This window comes from Hyaena hyaena, unplaced genomic scaffold (assembly GCF_003009895.1).
Source record: "Hyaena hyaena isolate Hyena2069 unplaced genomic scaffold, ASM300989v1 scaffold_182, whole genome shotgun sequence".
In the NCBI taxonomy this organism is placed as follows: Eukaryota; Metazoa; Chordata; class Mammalia; order Carnivora; family Hyaenidae; genus Hyaena; species Hyaena hyaena.
In genome coordinates this window covers 1,849,228-1,870,365 of record NW_024080814.1, presented here as the reverse complement: position 1 = coordinate 1,870,365, position 21,138 = coordinate 1,849,228, and the positions used below count along the sequence as shown (strand labels likewise).

Below are 21,138 nucleotides of genomic sequence, written 5' to 3'. Positions count from 1 at the left end.
AAGTACGCTTCTCAGTTTTGACTTTGTTTTCTCAGTCTTCCTAGCTATGCATAGTATACAACTGAAGGTTAGAGACTGAGCTAATCCTGACCAAAATTTTAACTTTACTCATAGAATTATAATTAAATAACTCTCATCCAGAACTGTAATTAGATAATCCAAAATTAGATAATCCAAATTAGTGATCTTGGGATTCGCTATTGCTGAAATGGCAGCTCATGCCTTCTCTTCTCTCTTAGAGTCAGTGCCCCACACCCAATGCAGACATCTAAGATTGAGCCTCCGCTTTGGTTACTAGTATTAACTTTTATCCAGTCCTTTTTGAAGAGTAAAGTCTGCATCTTCACCTGATGATGAGGCACCATGTTTTTCAATCTTGTTTTCGTAAGTCCTATTTCCTTCTGATGCTGGAGCCTTACTCCAAACAGTACTATGCGTGTGGTTTCAAGTGCTTGCTCAACGACCAGCAATACCTTGGGAACTTGTTAAAAAATACATATTTATGGACTCCTCTCCTGAATTACTGGGCAAATATTCTTAAACCTCAGATCTTCATCCATAAAGATGAAGTGCTTACTTTATAGGATTGTCAGGAAACGTCAATGAAATTATGCATGTGAAGTGCTTAGCATTCTGCTTGACCCAATCTAACTAGTAAACAGCATCAGCTGCTATTATTATTATACCAATATTACTGCCATAGCTGTTACTAGGCAAGTATCAAAAATGTATAAGATATTTTACTTTCTCCTGAATGAGTAAAAAGTAGATGTCTAGAGGGGTGGCATTGCCCATTACCATTATATTTCATGTACAATAGGTGGCAGCAGAGGCTATATACATTGGCTCTAGTGGTCAAATAAGGGATATCATGGAATGGAACTCAGAAAAAATTATGTTCTGTATGAAGATTTGTCATCTTCCTGTTATCTATAGGCTTGCAACCCAATTATCTATATAGAAAAGTCCTGGATTGGAAACAAAAGAGTTAACTTTCTACTCTAAGGTCTACCATTTTTTTAGCCACTCTGGGATTCCATCTCTTGATCTGTCAAACGAGGATTTGATACTAGAGGATTTCCACAATTGCTTCCATATCTAAGACCTTATGCTTCTATTAACTGAGACTCTACAACCTGTTCTCAACGTTCTGTGTACAGATGATACTGATTTATCATTTCATGCCAGACTCTCTGCTTACAAGAATTACATTCTTCTGTGCCAAGACGGCTATCATCACTAAATAAGACTAAACACAGTGAAAAGAAAGCTGCTTCTACTTCCTGCTGTATTTGCAATGTCCCACAATGGATGGCCAAATATTGGCTATGTTTTTCTTTTTTTTTAAATGTTTTATTTATTTCTAGGAGAGAGAGAGAGAGACAGCGTGAGCAGGGGAGGGTCAGAGAGAGAGGGAGTCACAGACTGAAACAGGCTCCAGGCTCTGAGCTGGCAGTCAGCACAGAGCCCGACACGGGGCTCAAACCCACGAACCGCGAGATCATGACCTAAGCGAAAGTCGGACGCTTAACCGACTAAGCCACCCAGGCGCCCCTGGNAAAACTGTCTTTTGAACAGAGAGAAAAGAAGAATTTCAATCTTGTATCAGTGCATTTTTAAAATCCATTCATTTCAACCTTAGTCCATTGAAACCACACATAAAATCCCTTTCCAAAGATTTTCCTTCAAGAAACTTCTACAACTTTTTTCGCATTCAGATCTTGACCTAAGCCATTTTCTGCAAACAAGCGTCTCATTTCGGACAAAATTATTTTCTTTTACCTTAAACAAAAATGTATTTTCTTTTTTTTTAAATGTTTTATTTATTTCTAGGAGAGAGAGAGAGAGACAGCGTGAGCAGGGGAGGGTCAGAGAGAGAGGGAGTCACAGACTGAAACAGGCTCCAGGCTCTGAGCTGGCAGTCAGCACAGAGCCCGACACGGGGCTCAAACCCACGAACCGCGAGATCATGACCTAAGCGAAAGTCGGACGCTTAACCGACTAAGCCACCCAGGCGCCCCTGGCTATGTTTTTCTATTTAACTCCTCACCTATCTGCTCCTCTGCCGAGTATTCTTCTTTCAGCCCAGGCATGCATTCTAAAATATCAAACTTTTTAAAAGCCATTCAAATTATACCTAAAGATTAGGATTTTGATGTCTATTAACTGTAATAGAGCTTTGAAATTGAAAACTAGTCCTGGACTCTCATTTCCCTTCATGCTCACCTCCAGTTCATCTGAAATCAGCTTAAATACCCATTGCTCTCATCATACTATCGTTTTCACTGGGCTTCCCTTTGTAGTATTAATATTTAACAACAATGACATCAACAACAGCTAAGTGTCTTGGAAGGCTTGCCAGGCACTGTTCTAAATGCTTTCCCTATATACCATCTCATTCAATTCTTACAATAATCCTACGAACAGGTGAGATATAAAAGCACTTTGTGGTTCTTGTTTGCTGATATCTCTCACCTTTTCCTTCAAGCCATTCTTTCCACACACATTTCAGAGCTATTTACCTGAATGTATCCCAAGCCTGCAACGTATTTTCCCACAGGCTTTGTCAGACTTTAACAAAATTACTTTCCACAGTCCCACCCTTTAGCATGTTTCACTTCTACTTCCCATTTCATGTAAAATGAGATATATCTTCTCTTTGCTTTTGTAAAACTTCATTTATTGTCAGTTTAATAATATTAATTTCAGTCGGTCATCATGTAGAGAAGCCCTAGATTGGAAACAAGAGTTAACTTCTAATCTGAGATCTGAGATATTCTTTATGATCATATTCACCTCTATGCTGTACATTAAAACATTTTTTTCCCAGAGTCCATGTGTAGTCATCATAGAAAACTTAGACAAGACAGAAAGCGAGGAAGAGGGTAAGTTATAAATTCCAACATTTAAGGTCATCACAATGAATATTTTGTTAGAAACCTCTCATTTTCCCATATACTTATATAATTGAGATGATACCATATTAAAAATGCTTTCAGTAACATTAATCAGGTGGAAATAATAATTCCTTTTCATTGCTTTGTTTGCCAGTCTAACATACCTCTAATAGCTGTATATGAGCTTTTGGAAAACTAACATTTCTGTTGACCAATGTTTTCTGCCTAACCTACTTACCACCATTCTCTACTTCCAGCGAAGACAGAAAGGTTTATTTAAAAGAATTAAATTACTGTTATTCTGAAGCTCTAAGTAGTTAAGGGATGTATTTTCAAGAGTATTATTTTTAGAACTTTAAAATATTTATCATTTAAAGAAAGAGAAGCACTCGCCTTCATCTCCATCATCCCCAAATGGGTAGAAGAGAGCAACGGCTAAATTGATGAACACAGCCAAGTTGAAGGAAATGCTCCCCCAGAGGGATATGTGCCTTGAGAACCAGAACAGCGCAGGGTTACCTAGGAAGCAACAAATGTGATGGGGCAAAACAGAATCATTAATTTTGATTTTAACACATGAACACCATTGAAACAACATTTTACTAAATTGTGTTTCTGTAAAGTAGTATAAAAGCACATTTAAATAAACATTCAAAATGACTTATTTAAGAAAGTTTATAATCAATACCATAAGGGAGTTTTCTATTTGATTCCTTCTTTATTCTTCAGCCAATTTACACCCAAGCCATTGTAAAAGGGTAGGTAATTTTGCAATTGCTAAACATGGTTAGAAAAGGTGATTTTGTAATAATTCTCTCTGATACATCCCTAGAGCAGATTAGGGGAAAGACAGGTCAGTGGATGCCTGGGGCCCCTTTAACAGAACAGTATGTATCACTTTGTAAGTCGGTGATATTGATAAATTCATCCCACTCCCATGTCTTAGAGTCAAAAAGTGAAAAAAAAAACAAAACAAAAAAAGCCCAAACAGATACATGTCTGACGAATATTCCTATGACCCAGTCAATTACCTGAAATTCTGAACCTTTAATAGCATGGCATAATACTGCTTACTGGGAACTCATGATTTAAAATATCTAATTTTTATTTATTTTTGAGAGAGAGAGAGAGAGAGAGAGGCAAAGAGAGAAGGAGAGAGAATCCCAAGCAGGCTCCATGCTGTCAACACAGAGCCTAATGTGGGGATTGATCTCACAGTGAGATCATGACCTGAGCTGAAATCAAGAGTTGGATGCTTAACCAGCTGAGCCACTCAGGCACCCTTTATGATATCTAAGTTTTAAACCTTAATGCTTCCTAAGAACTTGGGTTTGTAATAGCAGAAAAACATAAAAGATACAATAGGAAGTACTAATAAGTGGGAGAGGCTTTATTAAATATTTTCAGAAATGAGATTCTGTATTTATCTTCAGAAATGAATTAGTAAATGCATCTACTAAATATACTTCTCTTAAATAACTGAACAGATATGAAATGCATACAAATTTGACCAAATGACTATTTCAGAGCTTGTCCATTCTCTAACTCTTAAATATCTAAACATCAGATCTAAAATACTGGAGTTGCCTGAGGGAGAAAGGAACATCAATTTTCAAGTAGAAATCATAAAATTTTCAATTGTGGTCTGTGAATTCCAATCTGGGATGTGCTGCTCCCTGCACTTCCCTTCAGTATATGTTGTTTTTCTTTATTCTCTTGGAATAAAGCATCTCAACGCTGAAAACAGGCTATGATTTGTTATGGCATTTAGTTGACTGATATATCTTAAATTGTAAACATCTGCATCTCCATCATTTTGATTAGGAGTCTTCCTTTTAAAAAGCAGAATATTGGGGCACCTGAGTGGCTCAGTTGGTTAAGCATCCAACTCTTGATTTTGGTTCAAGTCATGATCTCACAGTTCTTGAGATCTAGCCCCACACTAGGCTCTATGCTGACAGAGAGGAGCCTGCTTGGGATTCTTGTTTGGGATGCTCTCTCTCCCGTACTCTCTGCCTTTCCCCCACTCCCATGCCTCCCCCCCCCGCAATAAATAAATAAACTTAAAAAAATAAAAACTGGGGCCGCTTGGGTGGCTCAGTCGGTTGAGCATCCGACTTCAGCTCAGGTCATGATTTCATGGTTCGTGGGTTTGAGCCCCACGTCAGGCTTTATGCTGACAGCTAGCTCAGAGCCTGGAGCCTGTCTTCAGATTCTGTGTCTCCCTCTCTCTCTGACCCTCCTCTGCTCATGCTGTCTCTATCTCTCTCTCAAAAATAAATAAAACATTAAGAAAAATAAAAAAATAAAAATAAAAACTGAACCTTAAGACAAAATTAAAAGATGTTGATATGTATATTTGTAGTACATCCATCTAATGAATACATTTCTATCTATAATCTCATAACAAGTTGCTTCCAAATTTTAAATGTAAGATGTACACTGAAAATTACTTTTAATATTTTTTTCTAATTTTCTTAATGCTTATTTATTATTGAGAGAGAGAGACAGACAGACAGAGTGTGATTGGGGGAGGGACAGAGAGAGAGGGAAACACAGAATCTGAAGCAGGCTCCGGGCTCCAAGGTGTCAGCACAGAGCCCGGTGTGGGGCTCGAACTCACCAACTGTGAGATCATGTCCTGAGCTGAAGTCAGACGCTTAACCAACTGAGCCACCCAGGCATCCCAAGATTTGTTTTTGAGTAAGTGATAAAATATTTATCCAAAAAAGAACAAATCCCACAAGCACTAGTTCATTATTCAACTTACTTTAGTCAGGGATAAAATGTGTGCTTTTCAAATGTCCCAAATAAAATTGTTGAATCTTCATAAATGTGTTCTGGACACCCAAAATTTTCTCTGAATTCCATAAGGTTCTAGCAAAATGCTAAGGGAGAGTCATTTCTTTATTATTTCCAAATATTCTGATAAGAAAGCCTAACAATGCATGCCATAATTATATCCAAAGATGGTGTATCTCAAGGTCCACTCAAATCCATAAACCATACTCAGTAAAGTTCCTAGGAAACTGGAATGATGAAGCCCTGTTGATGGAGGTATTGAGAACATATGCCTGCTGGTCTGGAAAACATCCCACAAGGATAGATAAGACCTAATCTAGAGTTTCCCCCTACTAATTTTTGTTTAAAGCTCATGATATTCCTTACCTGGGAAAATAAATTAAAGTTTATTATAAACTTAAAAATTTTTAAAGTTTAGGGGTGCCTGGGTGGCTCAGTTGGTTAAGTGTCCAACTTCGGCTCAGGTTCTCATGGTTCTCAAGGTTCGTGACTTCAAGCCCCTCATCAGGCTCTGTGCTGACAGCAGAGATCACTTCAGATCCTTTGTCTCTCTCTCACTGTGCCCTTCCCCCCCAAAATAAATAAACTTTAAAAAAAGAATTTAAAAATTTTAAAACTCAGTATTTCCAAATAGACTTGACTCATGTGATATAAATCATGAGAACTGTATTATATTAATTTGGGGGTGGGGGGTGAGGAGAGGAGCAGAGGGTGAGGAAGAGAAAGAGAATCTCAAGCAGGCTCCACACTTATTGTGGAGCCCAACATGGGGCTCAATCTCATGACTGGGAGATTATGACTTGGGCTGAAATCAAGAAGGATGCTCAACTGACTGAGCCACCCAGGTACCCCCGTATTATACTGTTAAAAAAATTTTTTTACAGCTTATTTAGTTTTGAGACAGAGAGAGACAGAGCATGAGCAGGGGAGGGGCAGAGAGAGACAGAGACATGGAATCTGAAACAGGCTCCAGGCTCTGAGCTGCCAGCACAGAACCTGACGCGGGGCTCGAACCCACGAACCGTAGATCATGACCTAAGCCCAATTCAGACGCTTAACCGACTGAGCCACCCAGGTGCCCCCTAATTTTTAACCATAAAATTATAACATTGCTTTACTTGAATACAAGTGTCACAAAAATTTTAGTCTGATTTGGCAAGGTGAAGATATTTTGAAAGAAAGAATGACTTTCAAGAAAACATTAAACATCTACTCACAAAATGGTAAGATAATAGAGGACAAGCGTGCTGGTGCCGATGTCTCGCTGTCCCATTTACTGATTGTTAAGGTCAGTCAGAGCCCATTCAAGGACAGCAAACGTGCAGCTGTTCAGCAGTTGAAACATACAGCTGCAAACTTGCATTTCATAAGATTTATAAAACTATAGGATCAGCACTAAACGATGATCTAATTAGTGTCTGTTAAGCCACAGGTTTCTCAGCTCCCACTCAGGTGTAGATTGAACTTACATTCTTAAGCCTATAAGTGACTTCAGTACCATCAAATGGCAAGAAACTAAAAACCAATTTAGGGATGCCTGGGTGCTCAGTCGGTTAAGTGTCCAAGTTTTGGTTTCTGCTCAGGTCATGATCTCACGGTTTGGGAGATCAAGCTTGGTGTGTCCGGCTCTATGCTAACAGCACAAAGCCTGCTTGAGATTCTCCCCCATGCACACTCTCACTCAAAATAGATAAATAAGCATTATAAAGCCAACTTAAATGAATGCTGTTATGTATTCTAAAGTACCAATTTATCTACCATTATGCTCAAAACTAACCATTTTAGTTTATTGTACTTACTCCTGATTTTCTTCTGCCACTTCATTTCATTGTAGAGATCTTCAGTTTGCTGGAAAAAGTCATTCACTTTACTTCCTTGTTCATCCCTTTCAGTGGTATTGAACACACGACACTTGGATTCTCGCGTAAGGTATTCACATATATTGGGGACAGGAAAAACTATTTGTTCCATTGTCCTATCATGCCGAACAATCTGAAAATATTAATGTACATTTGCTTTAGCCTTTGGACACTTCAGTCTTAGACTATTTTGTGTTTTTAGCATCAGTTTATGAATGATATTTTATTAATTCAGGCTTGAAAAAATACACCAGCTGGAAATCCCTAAAATAATCCTTTAGTGTACTACTTTTCATGGTTGTCTTTAAGAAAAATTAACTGATGAATGTATCATAAATACTATGTTATAAATAAAAAAACCCAAATCTTTATTCCTTCTGGACTAACATTAAACTTTTGCCACCCATTTTTTATTTTCATGAGCTACACCAGAGAACTAAGAACTAAGTGATTGGCTACATAACCTTAAACACAGCACTTGGTATATTTGCATCTTATTCTTAGCCTGTACTTCCTAAAAAGAGCTGTTGGGGACCAAATGACATACTCAACACGAAGTGCCCTGAGTTCTACAGAAAAAGGTGCTTTGTGTCATTAAAATGTTTCCTACTCATGGCAAAACATATTTTTGTAGGTATCAGATCCATTCAAGCATATAACTAGATGTAAATACTCCTTAATTTGAACTTGTCTTATTTGGTACTTGTGACAGTTTGATGTTAGACGAAACAAAACAAAAACCAGCTGAATATTTTCATACAAACCCACTATGCAACAAGGGTTTTTTTAGACTAAATCTCAAGGTACATGTGTATATACTCTGCTTAGCCCTCAAGAATGAATCAGGATTGGTGTAAGCCAGAAGGATCATCCTATTCCCCTTCACCACGGGCTGGTATGGTGGCAAGCATGTGACCTAGTTCCAGGAAATGAGGCATAAGTAGAAATATCCTGGTGGCAGAGGAGAGGGAATCAGGAAAGATTTTGCTTCCTGAAAAAGCAGAGAGTCACATGAAAGAAACAAAATAATAATGCCAAAAAACTAAATACAAAAAAACTTCTTTTGGCCTGTATCCTCTTTCTTCCCACTTAGAACAAAAGGTAGTAGAAATGCAGGATGCCTTCAACTCTGGCAGCCATTTTGAAAGCTTGAGGTGAACTATCACCAGCACATAAGGAAGACACAGAGAAAGATAGGAAAGGTCAGTGTGTCTGAAGACATCGCTGAGTCACTGAATTGTAGAATTATCGGTACCTGAAGACTTCCCTTTATGTAGGATATTCAAATATATTTTTGTTCAAACCATTGTCAATATAGTGTTCTGCTGCTTTTAATGTAAGCTATCCTAAATGATTCATAAGTATGCAAACTAAATACTAGAATACTATCATATAAACACACAAAAAAGGGGCACCTGGGTTGCTCAGTTGGTTAAGCATCTGACTGGCTCAGGTCATGATCCCACAGTTAGTGGGTTTGAGGCCCCTGTTGAGCTCTGTGCTGACAGCTCACAGCCTCAAGTCTGCTTCAGATTCTGTGTCTCCCTCTCTCACTACTCCCTCCCCTGCTCGTGCTCTTTGTCTCTTTCTCTCAAAAATAAATAAACATTAAAAATAAAAAAATAAACATGTAAAATGAAATTTAGTAGCGGTAAATAAAATTCTCAAACAGAGGTTAAAGAAATCAATTGTACAAAAGAAAAACTGTACTTATTTGGTACTGCAGAAGAAAAAAAGAGGTCTGCTTGATCCAAAAGTGTCAAACTATATTTTTAAAAAATTCTCAGGATGCATTTAACAAATAGTGTCTCTATCCCATGATCTAGTGGGATATATTCCAGGGATGCAAGGAATGTTCAACATCCACAAATCAGTCAATGTGATGCAATACAGTAACAAAATAAAGCATTAAAATCATATAATCAGTTCACTAGATGCAAAAAAAGCATTTGAGAAAGTTCAACATCCATTTATGATAAAAACGTTCAACAAAGTGGATATAGAGGTAACATATATCAACATAAAGGCCATACATGACAAAGTCACACAGCTAACATCATATGTCAACAGTGCAAAGCTGAATGCTCTTCCTCTAAGATCAGTACCAAGACAATAATGTTACCACTTTTATTCAACATAGTATTGGAAGTCCCAGCCAGAGCAATTAGGCAGGTAAACAAAATAAAAGGCATCCAAATTGGAAAAAAATAAGTTAAATGGTCACTATATCTAGAGGACATGATATTAGGATAGAAAACCCTAAATACGCCATCAAAAAAAGTGTTAGGAATACTAAACAAATTCAGTGAAGTGACAAGATACAAAAATCAATACATGAAAATCTGTTGTATTTCTATACACTAATAATGAACTATCAGAGAGAGAAATAAAGAAAACAATCTCATTTAGAATTGCATAAAAAAGAATACAATAGGGGCACCTGAGTGGCTCAGTCAGTTGAGCATCCAACTCTTGATTTAGGCTCAGGTCATGATCCCAGAGTCATGGGACCAAGCCCTGCATGGGGTTCCACACCGAGCATGAAGCCTACTTAAGATATTCCCTCTCTCTCCCTTCTGCCCCTCTCCCCAACTTGTGCATTCTTTCTTTCTCTAAAAAATAAAAAGAAAATTTAAAAAATACAATACCTAGAAATAAATTTAACCAAGGAGCTAAAAGATCTGTATATTAAAAACTATAAGCCACTAAGAATATTGAAGATGCTACAAATAAATGGAAAAATATTTCATGCTAATGGTTTGGAAGAACTAATATTTTTAAAGTACATTTAAAGCAATATACAGATGCAATGCAATCCCTGTCAAAACTCCCATGGCATTTTTCAAATAGAACAAAACATCCTAGCATAAAAGGAACAGTCCTAAAATTTGTATGGAGCCATTGAAGACCCCAAATAGCCAAAGCAATTTAAAGACAGAAACTACACTCCCTAATTTCAAACCATATTACAAAGCTATAGTAAATGAAACAGTGTGGTTTCATAAAAACAGAAAAACGGATTAATGGGACAGAATAGAGAGCCCAGAAATAAACCCATGCACATGTGGTCAATTAGTTGACCACGAAGGAACCAAGAATACACAATAAGGAAAGGACAGTCTCTTCAATAAATGGTTTTGGAAAATTGGACAGCTACATGCAAAAGAATGAAACTGGACCACTACCTTACACAATACATAAAAATTAACTCAAAATGATCAAACCTTAAACAGAAGACCTGAAGCCATAAAAAGTCTTAGGAGAAAACAGTAAGTTCCTTGACATAGGTCTTGAAGATGATGATTTAAATCAGGCACCAAAAGCAAAGGCAACAAAAGCGAAAATAAACAAGTAGGATTACGTGAAACTAAAAAGCTTTTGCACAGCAAAGGAAACCGTCAGCAAAATGAAAAGGCAAGCTACTGAATGGGAGAAAATACATGCAAATCAAATATCCAATAATGGGCTAACAGCCAAACTATATAAAGAATTCATGTAATTCAATAGCAGAAAAACCCAATCTGATTAAAAAATGGGCAGAAGATCTGAATAGACAATTTTCCAAAGAAGACAGACAAATGAGCAACAAATACATTAAAAGACGCCCTGCATCATTCGTCATCAAGAAAATTCAAATCAAAACCACAATGTGAAATCATCTCAGACATGTTAGAATGACTATTATCAAAAAGACTAGAAATGTCAAGTATTGGCGAAGATGCGGAGAAAAGGGAACCTTTGTGCACTGATGGTGGCACTGTAAATTGGTGTGGCCACTGTGGAAAACAACATAGAGGTTCCCGAAAAATTAAAACTGGAAATACTATACGATCCAGCAATTCCACTTTTGCATATTTATCCAAAGTAAACAGAAACACTAATTTGAAAAGATATCTGCACCCCCATGTTCATTATTTACAATCGTCAAATTAAGGAAACAACCTAAATATCAATGGATGAAAGGGTAAAGACAATGGTGGTATACATAACATACAGAGTGGCATATTTGCCATAAAGAAGAATGAAATCTCACCATTTGTGACAACAAATGGATGGACCTCAAGGGCATTATACTAAGTGAAATGAGTCAGAGAGAGAGAGAGCCAAACAGCACATGATCTCCCTTATATGTGGAATCTGAATGTAAATAGATACATACAATAGATGGTGGTTGCCAGAGGCAGGGGACTGGGTGTGGGAAAAATGGGTGCATTGTTTTTGACTTTTTAAAAATTTAAATTAAAAATTAGAATTATTTAAAAAAAGACATAGAAGTTTATTTATTATAAAACAAACTATTCAGTCCCTTTATGAAATGTTGTGTTTGATTCTGGACGTCACACTATACAAGGGGGCACCTACTAATTGGAGGGATTGCCGCAGACTAGGGGAATGTATTAACTGTAAAAAGCCAAAATGGATAATGTTTTCAAAAGATTTATTCAACAAATGCCTATTCACTGCTTGGGCGCGGAGCTCGGAGGAATTCAGTGAAAAAAACAACATGAATCCCGATCTATAGGAGCCTATAGCTTAGTGATCATCATGGTTCTTCAAATGGTACAGCCAAGCTATCACGCTAACAGAGGAACAAATGTTCTGAGCAGTGGGTAAACATTAAAGTGGGCTAGTGTGCACTCTTCACAAAAAATAACTTTCTAATTATTCAAATTGTTCAAAATTGGATCTGTTTCCTTCTGAAGTAGTGAGATCTCTATCACAGGAAGAACTGGGAGCGGAACAGGATCATTACAAAATAATTTCTCTCTGGATGGGTCATCCACAAGGTCCTTCAAATTTTTCCAGTGTCTTTCAGTCTATATCTTTAGAAAACCTATCATTTTCAACAATAATCATTATTATGGTGGTGTTCCAGGCACAGTGTCAGTTTTGGAAATATAGGGATGATCAAGAATGGCCCCTGCCTCAAGTAGGGGACAAGTGATACATAAGATATGTATGATATATTTAACAGCATGATCAAACTGCCATGGGAGGTGCAGTGGCTAAAACTAACAAATGCCTGATAGAAGGGATAGAGCCTCTCTGAGTAGTGCATATGAGCGGGTCTTCCAATGAGCACGAGGATTGGTCAACATGTAGAAGTCAGACCATCGGTCCAGACTGTTCCTTTGAATCCTGGACTTCTGTACCCAACTTCATGCATGCCTCAAAGTCACCTAAAGTTCAATTTATCCAAGAACCAAGAAATGGTCTGCCTCTCTCTGGGGTCTCAGAGCTAGGACCCCAATGCACAGCACCATTTCTGTTATTTATTCAGACCAGAAGCCTAGGGGCATCCTTTTCTATACCATTTTCCTTAGGTTGTCACATTTTATAAGGAGCATTATAAATATCTTACACACACACACACACACACACACACACTACATGTATATTTTTCTCCAGTGTAGTCTTCAATACCACTATCATTTATAATCGTTCTTTTGAAAGGAGTCAACCTCGCTCATATGTTCTTTCACACCTTTCTTTCATTTACTTCTATCTGAAATTCTGTGCCCATTCTTTAACGAAGAAACTTCTACTCAGTCTTTAATATATTTTTTTGGCAACTGTCTCTATGAAATCCATCCTGAAACTCCCCAGGCACAGTTAATTGATGTTTTCTCTACGTTTCCTTGGCCCTTTGTTTATGCACTTACTACACAGAATTATCTTCTGTATGTGTTTTTAACTGATAGACAGTAAGTGATCTGCTAACAAATTACTAAAGTTGTGTTTATGGTGAACTCGCTCCTCATTGCTGGGAAACCAGTAAAAATCCAATCTCAAATGACAGCCCCCATCTCTCACACAGGTATGAACTGGACCTTTCCTCTGACCCACCCAGTCCACTTGCTATTCCTGTCTCTTCTAATCCTGTAGCTTTGTACTGTGACTTCTGGGACCTTCCTCACAACCCAAGTGGTTTGGTGATAAATCTGTATCAACTTCCCCAGTTTCCTGACTTGGCCAGCCTCTCAGTCTCTAAGCAGCTGATGCAATAAGCAATGTTTTTGCTGCTGGTCCAGCTCATGGGTTCTACCAGGGTCAAGTCTCCCACTCAGGCCATAGTATTATTCATGTTTATAAACGTGAGCAAGAGATCCATTTTGTGATACGAGGTAATAATGCTCATTTTCCCAAATGTTTGGTGATAGGAAACAACAAGGTGTAGCGCTAATATACCATGAGAGTTAATAGCAATGATACCCATCATGCATTCTGCTGAAAACTAAAAAAATACCTGCCAAAGTGGATAAATGTATGAATGTAATTTACGAGTGACAAGCATCAACTGCTCTGCTCACTTCTGCCTGATTAGCTCTGCCAACTAGTGTCAAAATGATACCATAGCTAGTAAATGACAGCCAGATGGGTCTCACAACACATAATGATAAGTCCGTGTTGACCTCCACCTTCTGAACTGCCATTAACTATTAAATAATGCTTCATTTAGGGGGTGGGACATCAATTGCTGCGTACTGAAAATGGAAACTGCTATAAATCATTCCAACTTTATGCTATTGATATGAACACTTTATAGCGCCTTCCATACTTCTGAACACCATCTCACCCAGATATTTAATTAGCCTTTTAGAGTTTTTACAGAGTGTGCTTTTCTTGAATGATACTTCTATTATAATAATCTTTTCATGAAAACACCACTGCTCTGCAATGATTGCTTCTATGACCAAAACAAAACAAAAATGACATTAATTACAAAAGACCATTTACATATAGTTCTGCCCCAAAACTAAAGACCACTGTGAAAGATATGCACCTTGATTTCTTATAGATGACTCCCCTCATCTTAACTTTTGATATATACTTTTCCAGTCTGTATTTTTCAATGCTGCCTCATTGTTCTAGGAAACAATTATGAAAATGGTCTGAAATAGAAAGTGAACATATATTTTCAGAGTTGATGCCTTTCAAGAAATAATTGATGGTTACCTCGATCTGTGCAGTGTGGTTGGCATAATATTTTAAGGCTTCATCCCCGTCATCTGGATCTGATCCTGGTTTGAGCATCTGCTGTAAGAGTTTGTTGTGACGGGCCAACTAGAGGGAAGAGAAAGGAAAAGAATTTAGGTCTCTTGTTCTCCCTTTCCTGGGATTAAACTTTGAAATAACTTTGTCCACACAGCTTCACAGTTCTGGGCTTAATGTTGATTAATTACACTTCAGGAAGGCATGTCCATTTGAAAGGAATAAATAATGAAACTATGAGGATCAGCTGTTATTACCATATCAGTTGTACATTTTTTTATTTGGCAATGCAGATTTTCTTCGCATGAGAAGACCGTGTCTCACCCAGAGTAGGTAGGTGTTCACTTAATGTCTGTTGATTAAATTATATCTTAGATAAATGTATAATTGTACCAGGAAGAAGAAACACCTACAGAGATATATAACTGATACTCCCTATAATAAATTTAAAATATGTGCATATCTGAAACAACCTGATCAGCAGTGTGGTACTTCAGTACAGATATAAATGGCAGCTTCTATATACATGAATAAATAGGTATTTATATTTCAAAGGAATTTCTCTTAGGGAATCTAATCAAAGCTCTACATTAGCAGTTTGTACTAAAGTCCTATGCTTCTGAATATTCATATGTGAGAATTTGCACTTTTCTCGGTTTTATTAGGAGTGGGGGCATCTAAAGAACAAAAATTTCACCACAAATTATCTTAAACTTCTGTTGATAGAAGTAATCTTTCTCTCCCATTTGAATGTCTATAACATCTATTACTAGTTCTCTCACTTTGTAGATAACTAATACTTATTGCCTTCACATGTCACTTTTATGCCTGTCTTGAACAATTCCTGAAGCCCTGCAATGTCTTTCACCTTTCAGGTATTCTATTTATGCCTCAAGTTTCCTGAGGGCTTCTAGGAACAAAGAATCTCCATATAATTCTTATTCCCGGCATCATTTCTATCTCTTACCCTGTGCCAGCCACTATCCTAAACACTTAAGTGGATGATCTCATTTGATCCTTCTAGGAAATCCTAAAGTAGGCACTCGCATTATCCCTATTTTACAGATGAGGAAACTGAGGCACAGAACATTTCAGGGGGTTGTTCATGATAATGTAACTAGAAAATGATAGAGCCAGTATTGAACTCAAGCAGTATGGCTCCAGAATCAGTATCCTTAACATTACAGAGAAATAAATAAGTCATTGTACTATTCTTGAGATGTTAATTCAAATTGTGATTATGAAGAATGGAGATAAATTTTAAACAGTAACCCAGGACCTATAAAACCTAATAAACATTATTCTTGTAAGTGGTAACATGGTAAATTAAATATTCATTCCACTGATGGTGCTCTAGAGCAAATCATTTTCGAAGCTATTATTTTAGATTGGCTTTCAGGCATATTTATAATTCACTCAAGAAAACCATTAACATTTCATTCCTGACTAAATGTGAATTATACAGATTTTTATTACAAACTGTAGTCATGAAATTTGTTGCGACTTATAGGTGCTTCTAAAATTCTAAATATGTTTCAAAGGATACAATTATTATAATCATTTAGGCTCATTAGCATATGTTTTAAGAAGTTTGTTGAAGGTGAAACTGGCATGATTTGTTTACAGTTTGCATCTAGGGCATGAAAGAAAGAGAGGAGTGAGGATAGACTCCAAAAGTATAGTCCTGAGCAACTGAAGGTTAAGAAATGCCATTAACTAAGGAAAAATGCAGAAAGAACGTATTTAGGGAGAGAAAATCAAGACTTTGGTTTTGGACTCATGAAACTTTAACTATCATGCAAAAGGAAATGATGAGCAGGCTGTTGGATGGACATGTTTGTTCCAGGAGTTCTAGGCAAGGTTCAGGACTGGAACTATATATTGAGGTGTCATCAGTATATGCCTCATATTTAAAATCATGAGCCCTTGTGTAGCAACATGGATGGACCTTGAGGGTGTTATGCTGAGCAAAGTAAGTCAGGCAGAGAAGGACAAATATCATATGTTTGCACGTATAGGAGGATTACGAGGAACTTAACTGAGGAACAAGGGGGAGAAGAAGGGGGGAAATGGTGGGGGAAAGGGAGAGAGGCAAACCATGAGAGACTCTTGAATGCTGACAAAAACTGAGGACTGATGGATGTGGGGGGGAGGGGGGAGGGGCATGGAGGAGGGCACTTGTGGGGATGAGCACTGGGTGTTATGTGGAAACTGATTTGACAATAAACTATTTGTAAAAAAATAATAATAATAAAAAAATAAAATCATGAGCCTTAATGAGATGACCCAAAATGAGCTCAGACAGAGAAAAGAGATCCAAAGAACACCAATAGCAGTTAGGAAGAGGAGTGGAATTAGCAAATCCCTGAGAAATTTGGGCCAGGGAGGTCGGAACAAAACCAGTGAAATCAGGGATCCTGGCAGCCAAATGAAGAAAGAACTTCAAGATGGAGGGAGTGATTATTTGTGCCAAAAGCTGAAGACAGTTGAATCGGATGAGGACCAGTTAAAAGTCACTGATAACCTTGACAGCAACAGTTTCAGGGAGTGGTGGACACCAAAGCCTAATGTAGTGAACTGAAGTAAGAATGCGTGGATAAGAAGTATAAACAATGAGTGTAGACAGCTCTTCAAAAGTACCGCTACAAGGGGGAGCCAAGAGATAGGATGGTAGCTAGAAAGATGGATAAGGCAAAAAGGAGGTATTTTTAAAGATGAGAATCATAACATCATGTTCGTTTGATTTTGAGAGAGACGGAATGTTTGCTAAAACAACATCTGGACTAGGTGAGAATGGAACGATATAATATGTAAGTGCAAGGTTTTTGCCTTAGAAACAAATTCAACCATACTGGCAGCAGAGCTATGGGCACAGATTCAGGAGGGTGGCAGTTTTGATTATGGGAACACAGAAAAGTTTTGCATTTTTTCCTGGCTACTTTTATTTTCTCAGTGTAGTAGGAAGCTGATAATGAGGATGAGAGAGGAGGTGTTGGAAATTTGAGGAAGATAAGACACGGGACAGTGAGCTAGGGAAAGTGAACATGCTTGGAAAACGTAGTAAGATTGTCAGGAAGCCCTAAGAGCTCCCTTTCTGTTACGATTAAAGTGAGGTCAGTAAGCATGTTGTGTGTTTCTCTCCAGTGAGGTTCAGCTGTCTGGGTCCAGGCATAAGTAGACAGAGTTGTAATAATGGGGTTTGTGGTTTTTCAGGACAAGGTCAACAACACACCAAAAGGAGATACATGGAAATTAAGAGTCTATGCAAGGAATTTAAATGGGACCATGGAATCTAAGCTGAATTATGAAGGAAATGAAACCAAGAAGGACAATGAAAAGGTGGTAGGATCCACGAATTGTAGCTTCTAATGTCTTTTAAAAAATGTGTTGCATTTGAAGTGCTGGAAGAAAGTACTAGTTAGGAAAGGCAAGTCAGACTGAGAAACTTGAAGGTGAACTCACTGACAGAGGGCAGGGGGCAGTGACTAGTTATGATCAGGTTTTAGGTGTGTGCATTTGTCTATCATCTGACCTCCACCACCACACTGCTCTAAGCCACCATCTTCCCTCACCTGGAAACGTGCAATAGCCTTTAACGGGTCTCCCCGAGTCACCCTGGGCCCCCAGAGTCTAGCCTTAACACAAGAGCAAGTCATCCTTTTGGTCTAATCATTCCTCTTTGACTCAAAACCCTCCAATGGCTCCATCTCATTTAGAGACAGAGCCAAGTCTTTACCATGGCCAATAAGAACTACAGAGTCTGGTCTTGCTACACACCTTTCTCAATTCCTCTTCTGGCACCCTCCCCACCGTCCAGCCATACTGGGCTCCTGACTGTTCCTTCAACCTGAGAAGCATGTATCCATCTCAAGGGTTTGTAGGTGTTCCCTTTCCCTGGATTTTCTTCCTCTAAACACCTGCATGGTTTGCTTCCTCACCTCCTTCAGGGCTCCTTTCAAATACTGGCTTATCAATAGCTATGCTTTGAATAATCAACTCGTCCACCTCCCCTAATACATCCAACAACATTTCCTCCTTTATTTTTCCCCATTGCACACTACGATCTGACATATCATATTTTATTATCAATCTCTTCATTAACTGTCCCTGCCACAACAGAGTAAGCTTATGTTCTTAGAGAACACAGATTTTCATCCATTTCGTTCACTGTTATATTTCCAAGGCTTAGAACAGTGTCTGACACACAGTACTCAATACATATTTGTTTAATAAATTAAGCATAAATATCAGAAATCTTAAATCATAAACAAGGATAGCTTTCCAATGTGAAACATCAATTTGAATAATTTCTTATAAATCTATTAAAAACGTTTACATCTTTATAGTTACTTCATAGTGTGAAAATTAATATAATGATTTTAGGAAATCAATAATGCTATTTTATGTGATATAATTAATAGTACAAATCTATACAGATAACTTTCATTGAGTATGTGCTACTTAACAGAAACATAGCAGGACTTCTCTCTTTCCTGCAGTGTTAATGAGGTGATTCTACATTGTCCTGGTTTTTATTTTTTTTTGAAGATAATGGCACTCTCAAAAACACTTTAAAAAATAAGATGTGGAGGCCTCCCTCACATGTTCATTTAAAAAATATTTTTATTCATAATTATATATGTTACCTACACATATCTTGGAAAATTCAAAGTATATAATAAGAAAAAACTAAATAGAAATAACTATACCATTTCCCTGCCTGGATATCTTTCACATTCTTCATAACTAAGAGCCTTTCCTGACTAAGTAGCCTAGTTTGCTCTTCCTTGCTTTGTGTTCAGATGGTGTCCTGTAACATACCTAGATTGCAAAATTCTCATATTGTATTATGTCTCTCCAGTAGGCTATGACAGTTTCAAGGAAAAGGATTTGTCTTAACCTCTACATTCTCAGAGTCAAAAACAGAATGTGATACACCAAAGAGACACAATAGATATTTGCTAAAGAAACAAGTTAGTGAAAGACATTCATTATGTATTTATGGGCAAAAACTCTTAAACCTCAATGAATTATCTCTCTGTTTCCTCCTTGATAAATAACAAAGGCCAAAGAAATACAGTTTGACATAAGATGGTGGTAGAAGTCCCAGGTAGAATTTCCTAGAAATAAAACATTTTAATACTCTTTTCTTATTTCATAGTTAATTCATGTACTTATATTCCTTCTGCTACACTGCAAGCTATTTGGAGAAGAAGGAACTGAGTACTCAATAAATGTGGGATTGAACCCTGTGAAGCAAGGATAGTATCCCTATTATATAAATAAAATACAAAAGTAGACTATCTCAATAATTCTAAAACGTGCTTTCAATATAGAACTCTCTGGTCCAAGTTTACAGTTTACTAGAAGCACAGTATAAATTCTCAGAGACCAGATAACATATGACCAACAATTTTAAGAGTTAGTTCCCTATATATGCAATCCTGTTAAAAATATTATCTAGAGAGGCACCTGGGTGGCTTAGTCGGTTAAGCGTCCGACTTTCGCTTAGGTCATGATCTCGCGGTTCGTGGGTTCGAGCCCCACGTCGGGCTCTGGGCTGACTGCCAGCTCAGAGCCTGGAGCCTGTTTCAGTCTGTGACTCCCTCTCTCTCTGACCCTCCCCTGCTCACGCTGTCTCTCTCCCTCTCTCTCCTAGAAATAAATAAAACATTTAAAAAAAATATATTATCTAGAATGGCCATGCTGCCAATCAAAAAGACAGTTTTTTTCTTGTGATGGGCTCTTTACTTTCGCCAATTTTCTCTACCATTACCTGGCATATACCTTTTCTATGACACAAATAAAGAAAAACAATCCCTGAATCCAAAGAAGCAATAGTACCATTTTATATCATGTGCTTTGGAAACCAAATGTGGAAAAAAACAAAAAACAAAAAACAAAAAAACCTTGATAAGTCTAGACAAGTACAGCACTTCTGTGGAGATCCATCATAATGAGAAGTCTAATTTAAATCTTAATTAACAACTTGAAAAGAATTAATGAAGACATACAAGGATAGTCATCTTATGATATCCAACTTTGGTTCACAGAGACCCTCTCACAACAGTACTTGAAATTACGTGATGTCACTGCACAACATGGTCTGGAAAACCAACCATCCATCAGTGTTTCTATTAATGAGAATCTGAACTTGGGCATCATCACTGACTACTAAAAAGGAATAATGTTATAGTTAGAAAATCTCTGAGACCTAGAAATATAATCCACAACAGTCTTTATTAGGTGAAACTGTAGCAATTGTTTTATACATGGCATTTACTTGATGCCTACATTGGCCACACCTGCTTGGTAAATGGTGATGAAAGAATTTTACCAATAAAAAACCCTTATTAGCTCATTATAGCTTGTTAGCTATAAACAGAAAAACTAGACTGAGATAATTTATCCCTTTCATAATATTAAAGTTTCAAAAAATGCAATGTAATACATGAGCAGATACAGACACATTTATTAGTGAGAAAGAAGTCAAAGCATTGGTGGACGGTTAGCCTTATAAAAGAATAAAGACATAAGCCCCACAGGGAAAGAGTCCCTTGAATGCATGGGGATTCTTTCATTATACG

General features: G+C 37.5%; 1 protein-coding gene across 4 annotated transcripts in view; it reads right to left on the bottom strand.

Moving 5' to 3' along the window:
• Positions 1 to 21,138, bottom strand: part of ITPR2 (inositol 1,4,5-trisphosphate receptor type 2) — a 501,862-nt gene that overhangs the window by 100,189 nt on the left and 380,535 nt on the right. For all 4 annotated transcript variants that reach the window (XM_039240789.1, XM_039240790.1, XM_039240791.1 and 1 more), the window contains exons 46-48: positions 14,516 to 14,623; positions 7,499 to 7,691; positions 3,291 to 3,416 (exon numbers count right to left, since the gene is read on the bottom strand). In XM_039240789.1, coding sequence (XP_039096720.1) covers positions 3,291 to 3,416; positions 7,499 to 7,691; positions 14,516 to 14,623 — 427 coding nt within the window. The remainder of the gene's footprint in view (positions 1 to 3,290; positions 3,417 to 7,498; positions 7,692 to 14,515; positions 14,624 to 21,138) is intronic.